The sequence below is a fragment of the Ornithodoros turicata genome, chromosome 3 (genome assembly GCF_037126465.1).
Source record: "Ornithodoros turicata isolate Travis chromosome 3, ASM3712646v1, whole genome shotgun sequence".
In the NCBI taxonomy this organism is placed as follows: domain Eukaryota; kingdom Metazoa; phylum Arthropoda; class Arachnida; order Ixodida; family Argasidae; genus Ornithodoros; species Ornithodoros turicata.
Genome location: NC_088203.1, coordinates 83731794 through 83753519, shown reverse-complemented (window position 1 = coordinate 83753519; position 21726 = coordinate 83731794). Strand labels below are relative to the sequence as shown.

Genomic DNA, 21726 nt, shown 5'->3' with positions numbered 1-21726 from the left:
CGAGAACGATATTACAACATGTTCTGGAGCCCTCTATCAAATCTGAGACTCTGACGGGATGCAGGTCATCTTCAAAGGAAACGCCATGATGCTGGGAGAGCTTTCGTTGTTCTCGTCAGGCGCGAAATGATTGCACTATAGCCTCGTTTATATGAACCCGACAGGAGCAGGCCGAGTTGACTAGCTGGCTGAGTGGAATCCGACACAACGCTGTTTACATGGTACGCTGTTACTTGTTGAGGTGATGAGCCACAAAAACGGCTCAAATGTGTATATGCGCTCTTAAAAATGAGATTCACCAGATAGCATGCTCCTAGCCAACCATCATCCCGAATGACAACGTTCTCGACTCCGATTTGTTGAAAAATTGCGGAAATTTTACTTTTTTTTTTACTACAGTGAAACCCGCGTATAACGATATTGACGGTAATCGCGAATTCCATCGTTGTACGGGGTACATCGTTAAACGAGGGTTGACCTAAATAGCGCGTCCCCGCGCGCCACCCCGCGTGTAGCAAAAGAAAAAGAAACAGATGCTAAAAAAAACGCGAAGCTGTGTGACATCGCACTGGATTGGGAAAACAGGGACCAGAACTCGTGGAGGGAACGGACAACTTCTGGCAACACTGCACGTCACCATTCCGCAAGTCGGCTTCACCTAAAGCCTGCGTGCTTTAGGAGAAGCTCGCTTTAGAACACTGTCGCGCGACTCCCGGGTGGAAAGCACGTGCTCGGCCTTTTGAATCATCTCGCGAATTTGAGCAGCATTGGCCAAATACGGAGACACAAAACCGTTACCACCGACCTCCTTCACTGACAGTATTGAAAAATGAACAGTCGCTGTCTATTTTATTGCCTCATTCTTTTGATACGAATTTCGGATGATACGATTTTTTTTCGCTACCCCGTGAGATGCGTATTATCGAGATTGTACCGTATCTTATCGCAGCGATTTTCGCCGCGAGCTTACGCGCACGGGACAGCGTCCAACATCGTTATACGAACCGCGGTCTCCATCGCTGTACGCGGGTCGTTTCCCCGTAGAAACAATGTATATTTTGACGGTAAAATCATAAACCATCGTTGTACGAGGGATATTGTTATACGCAATATCGCTATCCACGGGTTTTACTGTATTTCTGTTGAGATACTGTGCATAGTTTCTGTTGGGTCTGTGGTTATCCGTGGAGGACTTCGTTCGCTGGGCAATTTTCAAAGTTCAATTGAAAATAATAAATTTACCGCAATTCAAAATTGTCCAAAGCCTTCCTTAATGATGCCAAAAGTTCCTAGTAGGTAATTGCCGGAAGTCCCGCAATGCTCCGTCGAGTACGTCGCCAGTTAGAATTTTTTATCACGTTAGGTGAAACACCCTGCATGTATGGCCATTCAGCAGCTGTTGAACTGCGCCACCCTGCGATACGGGACATCATGCAACGTCATCGACCCCTGCTTCCCTTGAAAAGCCTTCCTCGAGGCATACAGACCATGCTCCATAGGCTCCGCACTGGATCTGCGTTCACCAACTCTCAACTATTCAAGATCCGCTCTAGCGGACGCGATGACGCCTGCTGTGGCCGTCAACAACGTGAAACAATCGAGCACATCCTGCGAGACTGCCGAGCATACCATTCTGCGCGGGAAGCCCATCGCCCTTACTCCAGCTCGGGCGCTCTAGCGGACATCCTTTACCCCATTGGTTCTTCTGCCGGACGTTCCGCTAAAGCAAGAAACGTTATTCCCTTTCTGCAGAAGGCGGGTCTTGCTCAACGACCCCTCTAACACTTTGCTCTCCCAGATGAACTCATGCACCCTCTACGCATCTCCACCCTTCATCCTCTATCCTCCATCCGTCTTTTTTTTTTTTTTTTTTTTGCTGTAGTCGTGATCGCACCCACTTCTGTGTGGCCAACAACGGCGAGCCAATCCTGCCATAACCCCCGCCCCCTTACTCTATCGTCACGACTATAGGCTTTCGTTCTTGGCTATAGTCGTGATGATGCCCACACGTCTGCGGCCAAACACGGCAAGCTATTTCGGCTCACCTCCCGCCCCACTATTTGAAGGGTGTACACTGTTAAAACAGAACTTCATCACATATATCACGCTCACAATCGTCACTCCGAACGGTATTCTGAATTAAGCAAACACGAAAAATTGCATTTCCTATACTGAAGCTGCAACAACAGATCCATGGCAAGTCTCAAAACTCCTTCCTCTTGAGAGCGTCGATGTTTCGCAGGCGCGCTAGCGACCAGTAATAACCCCGCGTTTGCTTGCACACACAGGTTTACTCTCTTTTATTTCTTCTTCACAAATACGCATTTTTAGAGGTATTATACGAGGGCAAAACCATCATTAGAATTGCCGGAAAGGAGACGGGGAGGCTTTTCTATCAGAAGTGACGTGGATCCAACGTTGCCCCACGCAGATGCAGTACTGGCCTCTCGTCAACGGCGGAGCGGTGCATTGGGTGGTACCACTGTAGATATAGGCGGTAGTTGGTAACGTGTTGGTGGAGACGTACCGCAGCAATTGCAGTTGTCGTATCTGGTCTTCTACGCCTGTCAGACGGCACACTAAATGTCAATTTAGTAACTGTCATTTAGGATAAAGGGCATTTTGTGCCGGTGTCACACTTCAGCGGAAATGGCCTTTAGCAATAATTGACAATTTCGGCTGACGGAGCTGACTGGCGGCCTTTAGAGCGTTAAAGACGAAGCCTCGTCACCGAAGCGCTGGCATGTATACCCTCACACGCAAGAGCGAGTTGACTGCTGACGCCGGTCGAACTCCATTTGTAATTGAACAGGTTGATTGAACGCTTCTGCTTCTTTACACATGCATTCATTAAAAGGGAGGCTGGAAAACACGACGGTTTCGAACGTTTCGGAGGGTTCATGGTAGCACTCCTGCTGCTGTCCGCCATTTTCCAAACATAGACGCCGCGCCCTCTCTGCAAAACTAGTACGTCGTTTCAGCACTCAACGTCGCGAAGGCCCGCACACGTTGTAAAAAGTAATTTCTCTTTATACCGGAGCGTTATTTTTATGTCATTATTGAACGTGTGCACAGAAGCACCCGCTGATAACGCTGTCATCATTATTCACGAGAGGGCGCAGTTAACTGCACGCATGGCACCTGCACTTTGGAAACGGCAGTTAAGCAAATGCCATTTCAGTAACTGTCATCTGAAGGGACAAACCACATCCACTCACTCACTCATTCCACTTTCACTCTTACATTTTTTCTCTCTCTCTCACACACACACGCATTCATACGACGGAGCGGCGCAACCGGCATATGTTGAACATGATGGAATTTGATGTTCTGAGGCTGGAACACAGAAGAGAGGGCAACACACAAAGCTTCAAGGGAGCCTTGAGACTCTGTGTGTCGTCCTGTCTTCTGTGCTGCAGCCACAGAACATCAAATTCCATCGGGTACGATACAGCGCGCGTTTCCTGTCATTCCCACGGAACACTGTAGTGGCAGAAAACGAAAACGAAAAAAAAGTCGTCACCGGGCAAAAGTTTCGCTGCATATGATATTGAGCACTCGCACCGTGCCGGAATATCGACTCTGCGTTGGAATGCGTCTCTTCTTATCCTCTGCTGCGGAATATCTTGTGGCTGCGCCCCAGGATACTTCTCAGGCCGTTAGCAGTACGCGAGAATACATGACGTTCAGCGCTTGTACTTTCGCCGCAGCTAAAATCAATGACGTTTTTCGGGTCTTCCGCTGGAGTATTCTAAGGAATGTCGCTTGCATGTCGCGTTTTGCATTTCTCCCCTTTCATTTGCCCACAGTAACTCTCGTGTTCTCATCTGAAACAGCCTCAGTATATTTTTCTGAAAATTCGGTCTCCGTTTTCTCTTTTCACTTTCAAGCATATATGTGGGATGGTAAAAAACAAGACGAAAACAAAAAAGAAGCGAGAGATTCTTCAGAGAGAGAATCAGGCAGTATTATATGTAGCCTTATGGGCCGGAAGATCCCATCTGATTTCGTAGGATTTTTAATGCCACTTGACGACTCTTCTCGACCACGGCTAGCGCGGTTCCCATGAGTCGGCAGCTAAAACATTTCTCATGTGGTTCGGTTTCGGACTGCAAGTGATATTTTTCGGTGAAGGGATACTTGAAACCAAAAGTTACTCCATACCGCCAAGTAGCCGTTGTCAAGAAAGCCGAAATTTATTATCCCGAAATCCATGGATTTCGGGGACATGAAATTATGCCGAAATCCCGGAATTTCGGTATCCTGGGATCCGAACCCTAGCTCTGCACACTAACACACCAACCGGACGCATCCTGCTTGCTTTCATATAGCACTTGATTGCCTCATTCGCTAACAGCTAACAACCCATGAATGCAGAGCAGCGGGTCCTAATCAACCCATAGTCGCATAACCTTTTGCATATGTATGTCCACCCATCTATGTTCCTTACGCGTTCTCCCGCATGCACTCATACGGACAAAACTGATCGGCGCGTCGCTCCTTATTTCTTCTTCCGGGAAGGGAAGAGCCAATACTCATTAACATGTTTCCCGGCACATCGAATACGAGCAACGACCGCATACGGTCACCGGCATAGAAAATAAAAATAAAAAAGAGGAAGCGAGGATATGAACCATCTCCGCCTGAACACACTTTGCTCTTCTCTCTACTTTCGCCTATTTTCTCCCTTTCTATTTCCTATTCCTTACAACCCCCACTCCCCCAAGGTCTCCATGGCAACTTTCCCCTTCCCTCGCTGTGCTTCATGTAGACAGGTGCACGCATACATAAAAATAAGCGGGTTGCTGATGATGATAGTATGACGTGATCCGGGATCAGGACCCGCGATTGGCGAAATGGTGGACGGTATAAATCGTGGCCTCCGGGGAATCCCCTGCGTGTCCGTAGGCGTGTGCCGCGGGAACAGCATGTCGGCAGACGGCGACGATGATGCACGGGGTCTTTGCAGCGGCGAGGTCGACTCTTCGGACGGTGTGGTGTCGAAGTCGTCGTCGTATTTGGACGGAGTCATGAAGTTGTCGCGAAGTGTGTCCTCGCTGCTCTCAGGGTAAAGTAGAACAGAAGTCACAGTCTTTTTTTTTTTCTTAAGCAATTTCATATTCTATGAAGTAAGGTGACGTATGGATTGAGGACCCCGATGACAGAGGATGATTAGTCACGCCGTAGCTATTTAAAGGCTCTCGTTGTTATACACTCTAAGAAAAAAAGGAAGCATGGTACAGGTGTATTGCAACCACATTTCTACTCAAACGAAGTTTGCCTTTTGGGCATAACTGCGGAGTAGAAGCAAACTACATAGTAGAAACTGTCGTTCTACCAGCTTCGGTAGGAAATTCTACCCTCTTCTTTTCTATTTTCTTAGAGCAAAACGTCAGAGAGAGGAGCAATAGAAAGGGACGCAGACGCTTATACCCGCGGAGGAAAAGGCGGGCGTGGATTGGCCCGAAATGGTAGAAGTACTGCTAGTGATAGCGAAAAAGGACGTAATTCAGTGGTGGATAAGGGAGTGGAAGAGCGTCCTTTTACGCTTCACCGGGACCAGCCGCGACAAAATATGTAAACCGAAACCAATTAATTACAGCAACAAATGACCCGCTTCTGTGGTAGAATTTTCTATAAAAGCTGTCTACTGAAGGTCCCAAAAGCGGTAGTACTCATTTTAATGCCGATAGCGCCCTGCTTTACAAGTTATGTTTTCTTACGAAACTCATTTGAATTTTTATTTAAATAATGAGCGCCTCCCACTCATTCACACGGTGGGCAGCTTGTATAGGTGGTATCGGAGAGATACTTGTAAAAAAGAAAGTTCGTCGATTGGTGCACCAGTTCACGAATTATTAGCTCGGGGATTTAACCGAAACATCCGGTATACCGGGTGTCTGAGTTAAACCCCCTGGCTCAATAATTCGCGAACCGGTGCACCAATCGAATAACTTCCTTTTTTACAAGTATCTGTCCAATACCGCCTACAAGGTGCGCACCGCGTGAATGAGCGGGAGGCGCTCATTATTTAAATAAGAATTCAAATGAGTTTCGTAAGAAAACATAACTTGTAAAGCAGGGCGACTTCGGCATTAAAATGGGTACTACCCCTTCTGGGACCTTCAGTAGATACCTTTTAGAGAAAAATCTGCAACCGAAGCGGGTCATTTGTTGCAGTAATTAATTGGTTTCGGTTTACATATTTTTGTCGCGGCTGGTCGCGGTGAAGCGCAGAAGGACGCTCTTTCACTCCCATGTCCACCAATGAATTACGTCCTTACACCAATGAGTTACACCAATGAATTACATCCTTTTGCGATTCGCCGCGACCAGCCGCGACAAAAATACGTAAACCGAAACCAATTAATTACTGCAACAAATGACCCGCTTCGGTGGCAGATTTTTCTCTAAAAGGTGTCCATTGAAGGTCTCAAAAGGGGTAGTACCCATTTTAATGCCGACAGCGCCCTGCTTCAGAGGTTACGCTTTTTTACGAAACTCATTTGCATTTTTATTTTAATAATGAGCGCCTCCCACTCATTCACACGGTGTGCAGCTTGTAGGTGGTATCGGACAGATACTTGTAAAAAAGAAAGTTCGTGGATTGGTGCACCCGTTCGCGAATTATTTAGCCCGGGGATTTAACTGAAACACCCGGTATACGGCTGCTCCAGACGCAGTTCTGTCCTTGAAGCGACTGTCCGAACACAAGCAAAGCTGCAAAAGACTTTCACTTTAAGAGAGTCATGGCATTTCGTAGGATAATAAGAGTCATCGTGCAAAGTACTTGAATTCAATCCCAGCTAATTATTTATCTTCCAATTTTATACAAGGCGGTTAAAAATTACGTTTCAAATCGCAATTGAACTTCCATTTTTAGACTCTTATAGGACCACGAGTAATTGTTCGCTTTGCGTGATGTAATTCTTGACTCGCAGATTTCACTAGATTTTAGATTTCAGTGAATTTCCAGTGCTCAAGGAAGATAGATTTTCCGTTTTCGCTGGAGAAACTTTGCTACAGTTGCTGAGAAGATGACAAAAAAAGAAAATCACATTCATTTTTTGATGACTCACAAAATAATGGTACCTCGAGCAAGGATTGTGATCTCGTTAAGCATCAGAACAATACATCTAGAATCAATACATCTTACAATATTTCGTGTACGTCATGCCATCTATATCCTACAGGATTTTTTGTCAAGTTAGCTGCGACACTTTTCAACATTGGGAACGTATTCCCATGAAGCTTGTTGGCTACACCGGTTGGCTGGAAGGCAGTGGAAAACATTCTCGTTTCACACTTTTACACAACAAAGGAAAATACATGTTATTGGGCTATATGATGGAAAGTTATTGTTCTGAGGCTGAAACATACAAAGGGAGAAACACAAGTGCCATATTTCAGCTGTTCTTGGGCTATACACATAAACGTTATTAGGCTTTCAAGAAAAAAAAAGCTCTTTAATGTGTTTGAACACCCGTCTAGAAGTTGAAGGTATTAATTCCTCTAGGATTGTGTTAAATATTGGGGCGCATACAAATGCATACATAATTTTTTTAAAACCACAACTCGTGTATATTCAGGGTTCTTCATACATGGATAACGTTGGTTAATGGATAACGTTATATATGATGGATTGATAACGTTACATAACGATAACATGGTTAACGTTGGATAACATTGGTGATTCACACTTTCGTATTTCGACTTTTAATTTCTTAACTTGAATAGTGGCGCGTAATTACTATGGAACGAAAGATATTGTTAAAGGACAATATGCTGAGGTTCACAAATTGACTTGGTGCATCATATAGAGTAATTTGAAGAATTCCTCGAAGCCGACAAGACCGCGTAAGAATTCGGTTTCAAGCTAAGCCGAAGATGGAACAATGTCATACATATAACGGGCACATATATAACACACGATAGGAAGCTTTCACCTACGTCACATTGTGACGTGGCAGTGACGTAGAATGCTCGTAAGCTCCTCCCACTGGTGGTCACTTTTCGTGCGGCATTGAAAGATGACAAACTGCGCTATTTTTCAATCCGACAACCATAGTTTTCCTAAAAGAAAACCTGAGAACGAAAACGACGAAGGGTCTTCTGGATAAAAGAAGGGTACGGACGCGACTGGATTTCAAGACACCATCCAAGGCTTCGTTTTCGAGCAAATGCTTGATAATCTCGGCAGATGCGCCGAAGAAGTGACCACCACCATGGCGGCCAAACGAGTTCGTTTGACGTCATGTGAAAACACCCTATACGTAACGTGGTTGTAACAGAATCCCTCCGTCGACCTTGATCGGAGAAATGAAGATTGAGGGTGCACGTCCATCACGGCGACTATATTTCATGATCGATATATCGTATTTCGGAAAAGAAAAATAAACATTTACGGCAGCAGCACTGTGCTTCGCGACACTCACTTCCATTCCTCGCAGCTTCCGCGTTTCGTAACGCATTACACGACTAGCTCAAAAACCACAAAAACAAATGACATACACGATACTGTCTCCCACAGTGCATATAGTTATAGAAGCATTTCCGCGAAGCCCTTAATCGCCGCTACCCTTTTTTTTTTCATTCTCTCCCTCCCTACTCCCCCTCTCGTACACATTGTATCTCGCTCTTTCCCTTTTCCCCGCGCCTGATAACTCGTGCACTGGATGCATGCCCGGAGAGCAGGGCGTTTCTAAAATGGGCTGCCCCACAGAGGATGCAGTTTGAAAGGCCCGACACAGACACACTCTTGCTGCTCTCCCGTTCAGTGTGGTGGCAGAAATTACTCGCGTTTCTTTGGCTGCCAGGTTAATGGAAGCGCTAATTCTGTTGCTACCTGACAGCCTCTTAACCCTGAGACGACTCTTCCACTCCACTTTTCCCCGTGCGGTGAGCGACCCGGCGGTGCTGGAGACTTGAGTGACTGGTGTGCGAGAAAGTGACCGATCAAACAAAATGATGACACGGAATAGGAGGGATTCCCTGCAGCAACGCTACAGGCCGTTGGTGTCTTACAGGAAGGTAGGATATAATGTGTGTGGCGTCGGGGATCTGTATTCTTTTGGGAAGCGACACTCTAAGAAAAAAAAGGGTGTGAAAAGGTGGTAACTTCTATAGTTACCACCTAGGGTCTGATAAATGGGTGTAAAAGGCAGGTAAAAGCAATTATCATATATCCAACTTGCTACAAAAAGGCGTACGCCCCCCCTCGCCCCCCCCCATCGCTCACCGAATGAGAAGCGATAACCCTATCATTCGTAGGTAGCAGGTAGAACTTTGCGACCCTTTAGGCACAACATATGCGACAACTATTACCTCCTAAAAGGTGTAACTGCTCGACACCCTTTTTTCTAAAGAGTGTATGCTACGCGTAATGTAAGGGAGACGGGGACTTAACGGAGCTAAAGCGCGAAAAATAACGTTATTTATTATTATGTCAGCACGTGTCAGTTTGTGCGAGGTATCCTTGAGGACCCCAGTCGGGTTAGAGCGAAGTTCACCCGTTGTAATTTGGGAGGGACACGAGTGTGGTATTCTCGGGGATGGATATTCCAAAGGTCAACCGTTGGGGAATGTAAATCGTGTACCGCTTCGTGGAAATGATCTTGTGTAGCACCGATTCCGGAGCGTCCTTCACACAGGAGAGCCATTTGGCTGAGCATCATTGCGATTTCGTTCATTATGCACACTCCTATAAACAAAAGTGAAGTATATGAGACCGATATCGGCCTGACGTGGTGGTATGAAGCTATATTGAGCGTTTTAGCTTAGGGTTGTGAGTTTCATAACAGGTGCTCGCGAATGGTACTTTAGCGCAAAAACGGTAAAGGGGCGATGGTTTAATATAAGTCAAAATAGAACTCCATCTTCCACCAGTAAAAATATCCTGACGAGATATATGCCTTCGGGAGGATATGCCAGGACCCGCGCGAAAGACGCAGCGCACGTGACCCAAATCTGAACTGCTGAATGTTTCTCAAGAATACGGAGTCACATAGATAGATTGACATAGAAAAACGAAGAAGAAGCAAAATGTAGGTCACGCCGGTGCGGCCAGCTGTTCCGTGTCGCTTAGTGGGTGAAAGCACTGAGTAAATTCATTAGCCGAAGCAAGACACACTTATGTATTGACATTGTGTCAAGATGTTTTGCAGGTTGTTAGGTGATCGTCATACTGTATATTTCATGCCGTGGCAGGCGTTCGTAAAATGAGCCCGATCTGGATTTAGGAACGCGAATGATGCGACATGTATGCCCTCTAGTGATACGACACGTCAAACACACGTAAACTGCCCACGAATGAAATGTACCAATGGGTTATACCTGTCATGACCACAAGCACCCGCGAAGATACATTTTTTTAGGCATATCCATGTCCGAAAGAGGCCATTGGGTGGATAATACTAACAGGCATCAATAGAAATTATTTATTTATATATATATATATATATATATATATAGACTACAAGTAATGAAGAGACTTGGGAGGCCGTATAAGGGTTAAAAACACTTGCTACTTTTATTACATTAATAATTAAGGGGGCGCTAGGAATAGATTTACAGTTAGGGGTTGTTTTCGCGTCCATCTGTACTCAGTTATACATTCATATATATATATATATGTTTAGAAGTCCCAAACGTCGCCACACAAGAACTGGACAGATGTTTCGGTCTTATTGGGCCACCATCAGCAATGCATAGGTCGGCGACGTTTGAGCGAGCGGCGTCGGTCGGAAGGCCACGTGGAACGTGATGTCCTCCCGTCAGGGTGAGAGACTCACCTCTGAAAGCCCAGTGCAAAGCCACTGAAGTATTTGGGACTTATAAACCTACACACACACACACACATATATATATATATATATATCTTGAAAAGTTTGAGTTGGATCGGACGGCTACGTAATTATAGTTGAAATAAATGGGAGACAGAAGACGAAAGTAGGGGAAGTAACAAAAAAGGGGTTTATTAAAACTTAAAAATTATAAAAGTTCGGGAGGATGTCTACGTTACGGCGGAAGCTCCGCCTTTAGCTCTTTCGTCCCGAAGAAGGCGGAGCTTCCGCCGTAACGTAGACATCCTCCCTAACTTTGATTACCGGACCCCTTATCATATCCATCATCATCTCTCATCACGTACAAGTGGCACTGGGGCAGCGCCCAGCCTGCTGGCCGGCATCAGCCCCATCTCATCATCGTATCTCTATTTGTGTGTGTGTGTGTGTGTAGACATCCTCCCTAACTTTTAAAATTTGTAAGTTTTAATAAACCCCTTTTTTGTTGCGCATACGCTCTCAGTGCGACGAAAGGAGGTTCCGAAGCCAGCCCACAGAGTGATAGTAGAAAAAGTAAGTTCCTAAAATTGGGAGAGGGAAAGCATTAAACCAGCGAAAGTCGTACGTGATAAGCCGTGCCTGTTTTATCTCTTTCTGCGATGTCGGGGAGGGCTGGATTTCCAACCTCCTTTCGTCGAAGTGACAAAGATTGCGTTGAAAAATTCATCGTGCTAATCGTGCTCATCAACTATTCTGTGCGAACTCCGTAGAGCATGCTGTTCGGCTATTTTTTCCGATGGGATAGCTCCTGAATATCCCTGTCAATTATCTTTAATTTCACTAAATTACACACGCTCTTCACATTGGTGGGGTAAAAAAGTGACCCTTACTAGGCAAATTTCCGACTTAAGCTCTCAAAAATTTACATAATTAAACTTACGTTACACGACATTAACATGAGGAGGTGGCAAAAACCCAGTAAGAACAAATGCCATTGACCGCATGACCCTAGGTGGTGTAGTTTTTTTTTATTATAATTCAATGACACGTTTTCTGGGACGCCCTGTATATATATATATATATATATATATATATACACACACAGAAGAAATAAGTTCGCACAGAGCACCACCAAAGGAATATTTTCAGATGACTTCATTTAATTCATTTTGAATACATATATATACATATACATAATACATATATATATATATATTGTGTCTCTCTGTTGATGCAAATCAATACATCGCGAATTATTTAGCCCGGGGATTTAATTGAGACACGCTGTATATGTCCTGTAAACGTATTTTTCTTCACGATGTATTGATTTTCGCGAATTTCGCGACCACTGAATCATCGCGAAAAATTGTACTCGTGAACACAGCTTGACATTTATCCCGCGAAAGGAAACAGCCCTCCTCCAATCACGCAATTAAATACTCGCGAGTAACTTCGCAAATGACTGAATGCGCGATTCGCGAAAATTAATACATCGTGAAGAAAAATACGTTGACAGGATATACAGGGTGTCTCAGTTAAATCTCCGAGCTAAATAATTCGAGAACGAGTGCACCAATCGAAGAACTTTCTTTTATTACAAATATCTGTCCGATATACCGCCTACAACCTGCGCACCGTATGAATCAGCTGGAGCTGCTCATTATTTAAATAAGAATTCAAATGAGTACCGTGAAGAAACATAACTTCTAGAGTATGGTGCTGTCGGCATTAAAATGGGTGCTACCCACTTTGGGACCTTCATGGACTGCTTTTAGAAGAAAATCTGCATCCGAAGCTGGTAATTTGTTTCAGTAATTAATTGACTTTGGTTTACATATTTTTGTCGCGGCTGGTCGCGGTGAAGAACTCCCAACCTCATGTCCACAAATGAATTACGTCCTTACACCAATGAATTACACCAATCAGTTACGTCCTTTTTCACGAAACTCATTTGAATTTTTATTTAAATAATGAGCGGCTCCAAGTCATTCACCCGGTGCGCAGGTTGTAGGCAGTATCGGACAGATACTTGTTAAAAAAAGGTTCTTCGATTGGTGCACCGGTTCGCGAATTATTTAGCCCGGGGATTTAACTGGGACGCCCAAATTTGAATATATATATATATATATATATATATATATATTCAAATTTAGTTAGATTTAGTTAGCTACGATTGGTAGTCCAGCATATAATAGATGTAATGCCTCTCCTCTGAATTTTTCCCCTTTCCCAAATATTTTAGTGTCCCTCGGAAACGGTGTTTGTACTAACTATATAGTTCCCTGCTGCATGTTAGTCCATCCGAAGCTTCCAACTCCAATGAAGGCACAATGTTCGCAAGACAGTGGAAACCTTAGCAGTGATCACCTGCCAGCAAAACGCGATTGCGTCATTACAATTTCCTGACCGCATCTAGCTCCTTACATTAAAGTTCGTTTCGTGAATCATTTACGAGTCGGAATGAGTACAGCGTAAAGAGTAAGTGTCTATAGAATGAAACAGTTCCTCCATCAACTCCTACAATGTTTCGCATATCTCGCGAAGGACGAACTCTGCAGGCAGACGTGCTAAGTCATTCTGAGCTACGGTATAGTCCGAGTTATACAGAAATATATTGAAAAGTTTCCGAACTATAACCCGCTCTATCGTTGTCGTTTAGAGACAATCCGCCCTACCTGAGGTGCACAAGTCAGCTGTAGATTTCGCGTCTTGGTACCCGCTGTGTTACACCTGTGTCCACCGTCGAAATGTACTGCTTCGCACAAACAGTAACGGCGATTCCAAATTCGCTAAGTGTGCCATGTGCAAAGCTAGTGAATCAAACAGATTTCACATCGACTCTGATAAAGTCAGGTAAGGCCTGGTAATAAAAATATGAAGACGCCGACCGTGGATGTTAACGGTGTGCTTTATAGCAACGAATAAAGAAGTTACAATCCCAGTGTCGCAGCTGTAACAGAAACCTAGCTGCTTGTCTCGTCTTCTGCGTGTAACTTTAACTCGTCTATATATGCTCTTTAGAAGCTACTTGCCCGTGATCGTCTCGCAGACTACGTGTGTCACAAAAGGAATGAAAGGAAGATGGGTACCCGATTATGCTTAGTCAAAACTGGAACGGTTGCTAAACTAAAAACCACGTTCTATAATATGCCTCCGTAACTTTCTCACACATTTAAGACTATAAGTTGCATCAGGACGCTGTACCTCGCTTATGTCACCTAGCTATGCTCCACATGCCCAACGTATTAAACTGTACGACTACAACACCATATTATCTCTCTTCCATGCTGTTTCTGTTCTTTTATACAGCTCTGCTTCTTCCTCATGCCGGACAAAGAATGCGGAGACGCTCTTAATGAGATAATCTAACGTAACCTAATCTAATTGGTTAACCTAATTTTATTTCTGATCACTTGATGAAGATCGACTTGATAGACTTGATCGGAAACGATCGTTGTTGTTCGTTAGCGGACGATAATCTGATTCGATCAGATTACATTAGATACTGGGCCTCACGCGTTATCATTTTCTTGCGAAGAAAAAACGACGATGCATTCAACCTCCGAACTACTGGCGTAAAACTAGAGATAAAATTGCATGCCAGGCAGCTGATAAGGTATGGAAGCTATATTAAGATACAATAACGTCCACCTCATATTAATACATAAAGTAGTACATCTACTGTTTAATGCGATCGAAGTGAGTCTTTGACCTTGAACAGCCCAAATATCTTACCTCACCTCCTGCTACAGATGATAAGGTCTCCTAAGGAGGTCTAACAGCGCGAAAAGGTTGCCCTCCAATATCGACAGTATTTAGACGCATGGCACACGCAGTAACGTCTCGGAGCTTTCTTCTTGTATTGCGGAGAACAGGGCTCAGCGATATTATGCAGAGCGACAACATTTAAACTGATTAAATACAAGCGCCCAGGACAATTAGATCAACCGGCGCGGAATGTTAGCTACGCAATGCGTCGCTTGAGAAAGAGCCCTATTCTTGAAGGTCTCTTTCGTGACTTCTGCAACGACAGCCAGACAGTACGTAAGCTCCGTAGATTTAGAAGCCTCGATGCATGTAGACTCTCTTCAATGAGAACAGTCTCCACGGCATTTACGCTTACGACTGTCGTGCGAAATTACGGTGTCAAATCCCCAGATCTGAAGCCTTTCTCTCCTTGGTTGGCGCTGCGTAGCACTGTTGCAAATGCTAAAACTGAAGGTCTTCGACTGCAAACTTCACCACAAAACAATCTCTTAGCAAAATGTCATTCCGAATACTATCGTCCTGCCTCTTGATCTGTCGAAAATGGCATGTCTGCTGCTTTCCAGTACACCCCAAAGTCAAATTCACCGCACAGCACCCCGTGCGCCAACCATTGCCACGAATGGTAGGGGCATCGGTTCTCATTCGAAGAGCGAGGGGGGCGTAGGCCCCTTTTGTGGCAATTTGGATATAGATACTTGCCGCAAAAAAAGGCGTTCGCCCACCTTTATTTTCGAATCAGAAGCGATAACGCTATCATTCCGGGCATTGGTTGGCGCACGGCGTGCTATTATCTGTTTTTAGAGTGTGCCTATAAAACTCAGCCCTCACACGAACCGGGTTGAAGCTGTGCAGACTGATACCATGACCACTTCTGATTTGTAGAAGGGGCCGTGCATACGGCTTTTTGTGACAATAAACATAACTGCATAAGTGTCCCCCCCCCCCCCCCCTGTCACCTCCAAAGCCAAAATAAAGTTGTTTGTGTTGTTTTGCATAAGTGTCCCGGAAAGCGTACGCTTCCAACACCGCACTTCAACTTCACCGCAACTTCACCGCACAACACGCTCCTAGTCGACCATCATCGGGGGTACGCGCTGTTCTGACGCTTACACAGTTGGGTTGTCACGCGAAGGCGTATGCCGCGAGTTCTCGCCTCTGATTTGTTGAAAACGGGAGGCGGTGCCTTTTTTTTTTGTACCACTTATGCAGTGCATAATTGATACAAAAAGAAAAAAAAGAAAAAAGGGTAGTAGCGTGCTATGAGTTGAAGTTCGTTTTTAAGAGTTTATCAGCAGTAGTTTAAGATTTGGGAGTGCAGTTGCATTGTATCAGTAGTACAGAGTAAACAATTATGGGGGCTGTTGCCAAACATTTGGAGAGAGGATTGTGGTGGTGGTGGTGGTGGGGTCTGTATAAATCAGTGGGTATCATTCTGCGCAATGATTGGCCTTCAGTGCGCTATGTGGCGAAGTTCTCTTTTATAGGACCGCTGTTCCATGCAGCATAATGATGTTGCGACAATCTTCCCACTCTTCGCGTCGGATCAGACGGATAAAAAATATTATTGTGTCTCGGAATAACCGTGCGACGTAGACGGCTGTAATGTTGCGTAGTTCCGAAAGCACGCGACATTCAAACGTGGGGTGCTCGCTCGCGACGCCGCCTTGCTATTCTGGAACTATGCCAGTGACCTTGGGGGATGCACCACTCTTGTCGCACGCAGCCATTCCTGCCGACAATCCCCTCTTCCAGGTCTGCTTAGCGAAACATACCGTTTACAATTGGCACTTCTCGAAGGGCAATGAAAAGGAGAAACAGATAGAGACAGATGAAGGAATCGGTGCCCTTTATTTCCCGTCGCCATATATTTTTTTCGACACGAATAGTTTTAGTATCTTGGGAGCTTGACCACATAGCAGCCTTCCACCTAACTTTCCTTCCGAATGATACTGTTGTCTCTCGTCCACTCTTGGAAATGAACTTCGTATGATGGTTGGCTAGGAGGGTGCTACGCGGTGAAGTTCATTTTTAAGAGTGTGGTGCTAGTTTGCTGAAAATACACTCTTAGAAATGAACCTCATCGCATAGCACGCTCCTAGCAAACCATCATCTCGAATAATTACGTTATCTGCCCTGATTTGTTGCAAACGGGAGGCGTACGCCTTTTTTGTGACACTTATGCTGTTCATACTTGTCACAAAAAAGGCGTACGCCTTCCGTTTTCAACAAATCAGGGCAGATAACGTAATTATTCGAGATGATGGTTTGCTAGGAGCGTGCTATGCGATGAAGTTCATTTCTAAGAGCGTACACTCTTAAAAATCAACTTCACCGCATAGCACGCTCCTACCCAACCATCACCTCAAATGATATCGTTATCTGCCCTGATTTGTTGAAAACGGGAGGCGTACGCCTTTTCTGTGACAATTATGAACAGCATAAGTGTCACAGAAAAGGCGTACGCCTCCCGTTTCCAACAAATCAGGGCAGATAACGGTATCATTCGAGGTGATGGTTGGTTAGTTGCGTGCTATGTCGTGAAGTTCATTTTTAAGAGTGTAGGATGCGGACGCCTTTTGCGGACACCTTGCATTTTCGGTAATAGCAACGGAGAAGACGTACTCCAAACTAAGATCAGGTCGCTTTAATAACATAATAACGCTATCATTCTTATGCACATGTGGGTCTGCAACGTGCTTTGTAGTGAGTGTATTTATTTACTTGTTTGTGTGCTTATTTATTTATACATATTGTTACAAGCTTATACCTTTTTACTTGCTTTACTTGCTTATACCTTGCTATGGTAGGATCAGGCGTGCTGCGTGCAAACAAGTATTCAGAGAAAGTGCCCTAATTAAACAGTGTGTAAAATCGTGTTCTATTGAACAAGCGTGCGCGGAGAAAAGCTGTATACTTACAACCGTCAATACATCAGCGAAAGGGCAATATATTCAAGTATGTGTGCGCCAGGACGCAAAGAGGGTCGAACAAAGGTGAAATAGGATGAGTATTTGTAAATTGATCTGTTTGTTAACTGGTAACTGAGCAGTACAACGCGGGAAAGCAAATAGGGTCCTGTCACGCAAAGAATAAGTATGGATAATTGTCTATACTGTTACATAATCACTCCTTTCGCGTTTCTTTATTGTTTTTTTTTATACTGGCTCGTTTATGAAGGTCATTTAGAACGCGCTGCTAAATGTTCCCCTGCACTAGCATTACGGTGGCGACGATACTTGTGCAATGCCCGACATACGAGACTAAATGAAGCTGCGCTCTTAGAACCGATCTTCACGGCATAGCATGCTACCAGTGGTGTGCTATGCCGTGCTGTATGCCGTGCTCTATGCCGTGCTCCGAATCATCATCGTCCCGAATGACAGAGTCTCCCCCGATTTCGTTGCGAACGGGAACGCCTTTTTGTGACACTTATCCTAATTCGGTATCACCATATACCTACATATAGCACATACCTCCTCGAGTCATGTTAACCATCCGTTTAATCATGAAACCACTTTCGACACAAATGACGATTTTTATCATTCCTCAACACAGACTGCCACCCGAGAATGGAATGTTCTTCCTGAATATGCTGTTCCTCTCGCAAACTTATGCTGGCTTTGTAAGGAATTGTGAAAGTGGTTACCTTTTGTAACTCACCTCCGTATGGAGTGCCCCGAGGGCATTTAAGATATTTAGATCAATCAGGTAGCACAGCTACGTTAATTGTCACAAAAAGACGTTCACCCCGCACTTTCCACGAACCAGAGTGCCATTTGTTGGACTTCATCGTGTCGTGCCGGAGAAGTTCCATTTTAAGAGTTATCCCATGTCTCGCTGTCGCTCTTTTAAAATAAAACATTTCAATATCAATTAAGCACGCGACAGTTTTTGACAGACGTTTTTCATTTCATTCGGTTTGGCGGGGATTTTCCAGGTCCGACATGGAAACGAAATCTTGTTCCGCTTCGGAAATTGAAAGGCGTAATAGCGTTTGCTTCGTCGCTGTGGACTTCTTTTAAGGAAGCCAACGCTCTATATCTTCGGGGTTGGGGGGGGGGGGGGGGGGATGCTGATCCGGTGAGCGGGATTTCTATCGCTTCCGCGGCGGTGGCGCCAACACAGCTTAGGTGCCGAGTTAGACATTTAACGTTCTAGAAGCGGCATGGGAAGACTTCTTGGACAGTAATGGTATTATGAGACGACGAGAAGAAAATTAGCTTAACAAAAATACGAAAGTAGAAGAATTCATCGCTGTCGAAACAACTAATATGTAATGCACTGAGCACCGACGAACGAAATGTGTGAATACGGTACCACTTTGCAATACAAGGCATGCTCAAGTCGCTGTCAACTGCTCTGTCTACATTGAAAGAGTTGTAGAGGTTCTGCTGGTTAATTCCTTTGTGTGTGTGTGTGTGTGTGTGTGTGTGCTAAGCGAGAATAAAAATTCGAAAATTAGGAATCCTATAAGGGCAAGTAATTAAGGATACTTCATATCTGAACCAAGTGTCCTGCATTTTGCCCAGTATAGCGTAATTACGGGATAGAGTTACGCCGTAAACAGCCTACATAGCCTGACATGCAGGCAGTTCTACGGGACCGTGAGAAAATTTAACACGGTTCGTTAACTGTAATCGATTCCTCGTGTCTTCTCAGTTGTCTTTGTAGTCACTGAGTTGCTCGAATGCTCCACATCCGTTTCAACGCCTTACCTATAATTTGCTGCGCGCAGCACGTGTGGAGAGGCCTCACATGGGCAACATTAAACGAGTGTCCTGTACATAAGTGTATCCTATAGCTGCTATTGTCCCCGTTCCCATACCATGAACAAAACGCCGAATTGCTCCAACAAGCTCCAAGGCAACCATCATAGGCAAATGATAACTTTACGTTCCCTATGTACCGAAAATGGGAGGGGCACGCCTGCTTGGCGTGGGGTATACTCTACATTTATGCTCGTCGTCACAGAAAATACTCTCTCCTTACACCAGTATGTGTAACGGTATTATTCTTTGAAGTGACTGGCCTTGAGCGTTAAATGTGGCGGAGCACCGCTTTTGGACCGCATATCTGCTGCTTGCACTATTTGCCTTTATTTTAGAACACCCAGTATCGGAACTTGTTCCGCACATGTACGACTGTACTGACGTTTCATTCCGGTCATAGAGGCCGTTTCTTCGTTGGTACACTGTTTCTCTCTTCTTTTTTCCCTCTTTTCTCTTCTGTTGTTTTTCGAACAACACTCCGAAACAGCACTAAAGTATGCGTTGACCTGATAAAAATATCGTCGGCGTTCTCACCGTGTTTCCGAAGAGCGCCATATTTCGTCTTGTGCATCACGTGAATCACTCGGCCAGGAAAGACCGGCCCACGCGAACACCCGAAAAAGCCACTCGAGGGGCTCGCCGATGCTTAATGGCGGCAGACCAGCTTGCGAACTCACGCAACTTTAATGCTCACGCGGACAAAGGCTCAACGAAGCAGCACCGCTCCAGTATTTTAGAATCATCCGCTCGTTTCATTCGCCGACGATTCGTTGATGAGGGCCAGCTTTTCAGCTTTAGCTCTCCCTAATTAAACTTGTAAATTATGTACGCCGTGATATTTTGGAAGTGACAGATCGCAATGGTCCTATCAGGGACGAGATGGGTGAAGAAGAAAGGGAGCGCGTCGGACAAGGCACAGTGCGCAAAGAGATAGTCCAAGTTAAAATTAAAATATTTCCTTATTAGGCCATTAACCTACACGTATTCTTTTAAACATTATGATGCGACTATGGGCTGATGTTTAGGCTGACGCGAAGTACTGCCCTTGACATAACTGTGTGGTCACATGTACCGCCAACTCTAACTATGTACAGGGTTAGTCTAGCAAACGTGACACATTTTGATCACATCGTAAAAATAGAAGACTGGATTTATCCAACACCACACTTTGCAAACTGGTAGCCATTTGTCTGAAGTTCTGTTGGAATTTTTTGTGAGCATTATGGTCCTGTAGAAGAAAAATTAAAAATCAAGAAAAATTTCACTCTATGCATTTTCTATGGCCTATCTCACTCAAAAGTCGCCATTTTCTGCTGTGCGCGCTTCATTTTCATTTCACCACACACAGGTGGCACCAGCATACAGAACAAGACTGGAACAAGAGGATTGGTGGATAACATCAGAATCGTTATCTCACATCATTGTAGGCAGCGCTACCTGTGTGAAGTGATGTGAATGTGAAGGAGACACAAGAAAAAATGGCGGTGTTTGTGTGGGGTAGGCCATTGAAAATGCAGGCAGTGAAAATGGGGCGAGATTTTGCTTTATTTTGAATTTTCTTTCTGCATGACCATAGCGCTTACAAAAAATTCGAATACAACTTCAGATAAATGGCTATCAGTCCGCAAAGTTTGGGATGGGCCAAACCTAGTCTTATATTTTTACAATGCGATCGAAATGTGTAACGTTTGGTAGAATAACCCTGTAGATGACGTCTAGTATTAACAAAAATGGTGACATTTGGCGCAGGCCGGTTGATAAGCCTCGCGAGAATACGTAATTGAATTTGGTTTCCCTTGCTCGTGCATGTAATTTTCTGCCTTGCCCTGTAAGGTATTCTGCGTTCTGAGATGCCGCTGTTTACACTCATATGTGTACTGCTTGGAAATACATATACTAAGAGTTAGCTGCACGTTACTGATGCACGTTTTTTATTTGTGATAAAACTTATCGAAGCAAGCGTTTTTGTACATGTTGGAACCAATGTCGGTACATTACGCGTGTCTTATATTCGACCACGTTATATTTGTTACATGCAAGCACTAGCGTATCCACTTACTGCTGTGCTAGCTCAAAGCTTATTGCAGAGCCCAAAGAAAGTGGCCTAATTTGGACCATCCCATCTTAAGTGACAGCTATCACGACAAGTGTTTGTACGTGTACTGCTCTGGTGACCTCGTCTCATATTTTTATGTGCGCATATGTGATGTACGCTGCCCCAGTAGCTTCAAATATTGATTCAAGTATAGGCCACTTTTCGTGATAGTCGGCGGGTTTAAGACATATTGTAGAAAAAAAAAATGACATTTCTTTTTTGCGTGTCTAATTTAGAAACGCCACGGGTCAATGTTGCGAGCGACTCGCTCTACTGGCCCACTAACGTAAACACACAACACCAAGCACTGTTT

General features: G+C 44.6%; 1 protein-coding gene across 3 annotated transcripts in view; it reads left to right on the top strand.

Moving 5' to 3' along the window:
• Window positions 1–21726, top strand: part of LOC135388715 (voltage-dependent L-type calcium channel subunit beta-1-like) — a 133666-nt gene that overhangs the window by 20109 nt on the left and 91831 nt on the right. Inside the window, exon 1 of one of the 3 annotated variants that reach the window (XM_064618450.1) lies at window positions 8719–9030. The exons of the other annotated variants lie outside the window; for them this stretch is intronic. Within the exon in view, the coding sequence (XP_064474520.1) occupies window positions 8965–9030 (66 nt within the window). The 5' untranslated portion in view covers window positions 8719–8964. Of the gene's footprint in view, window positions 1–8718; window positions 9031–21726 lie in introns of those variants that run through there. 3 annotated transcript variants of the gene reach the window in all.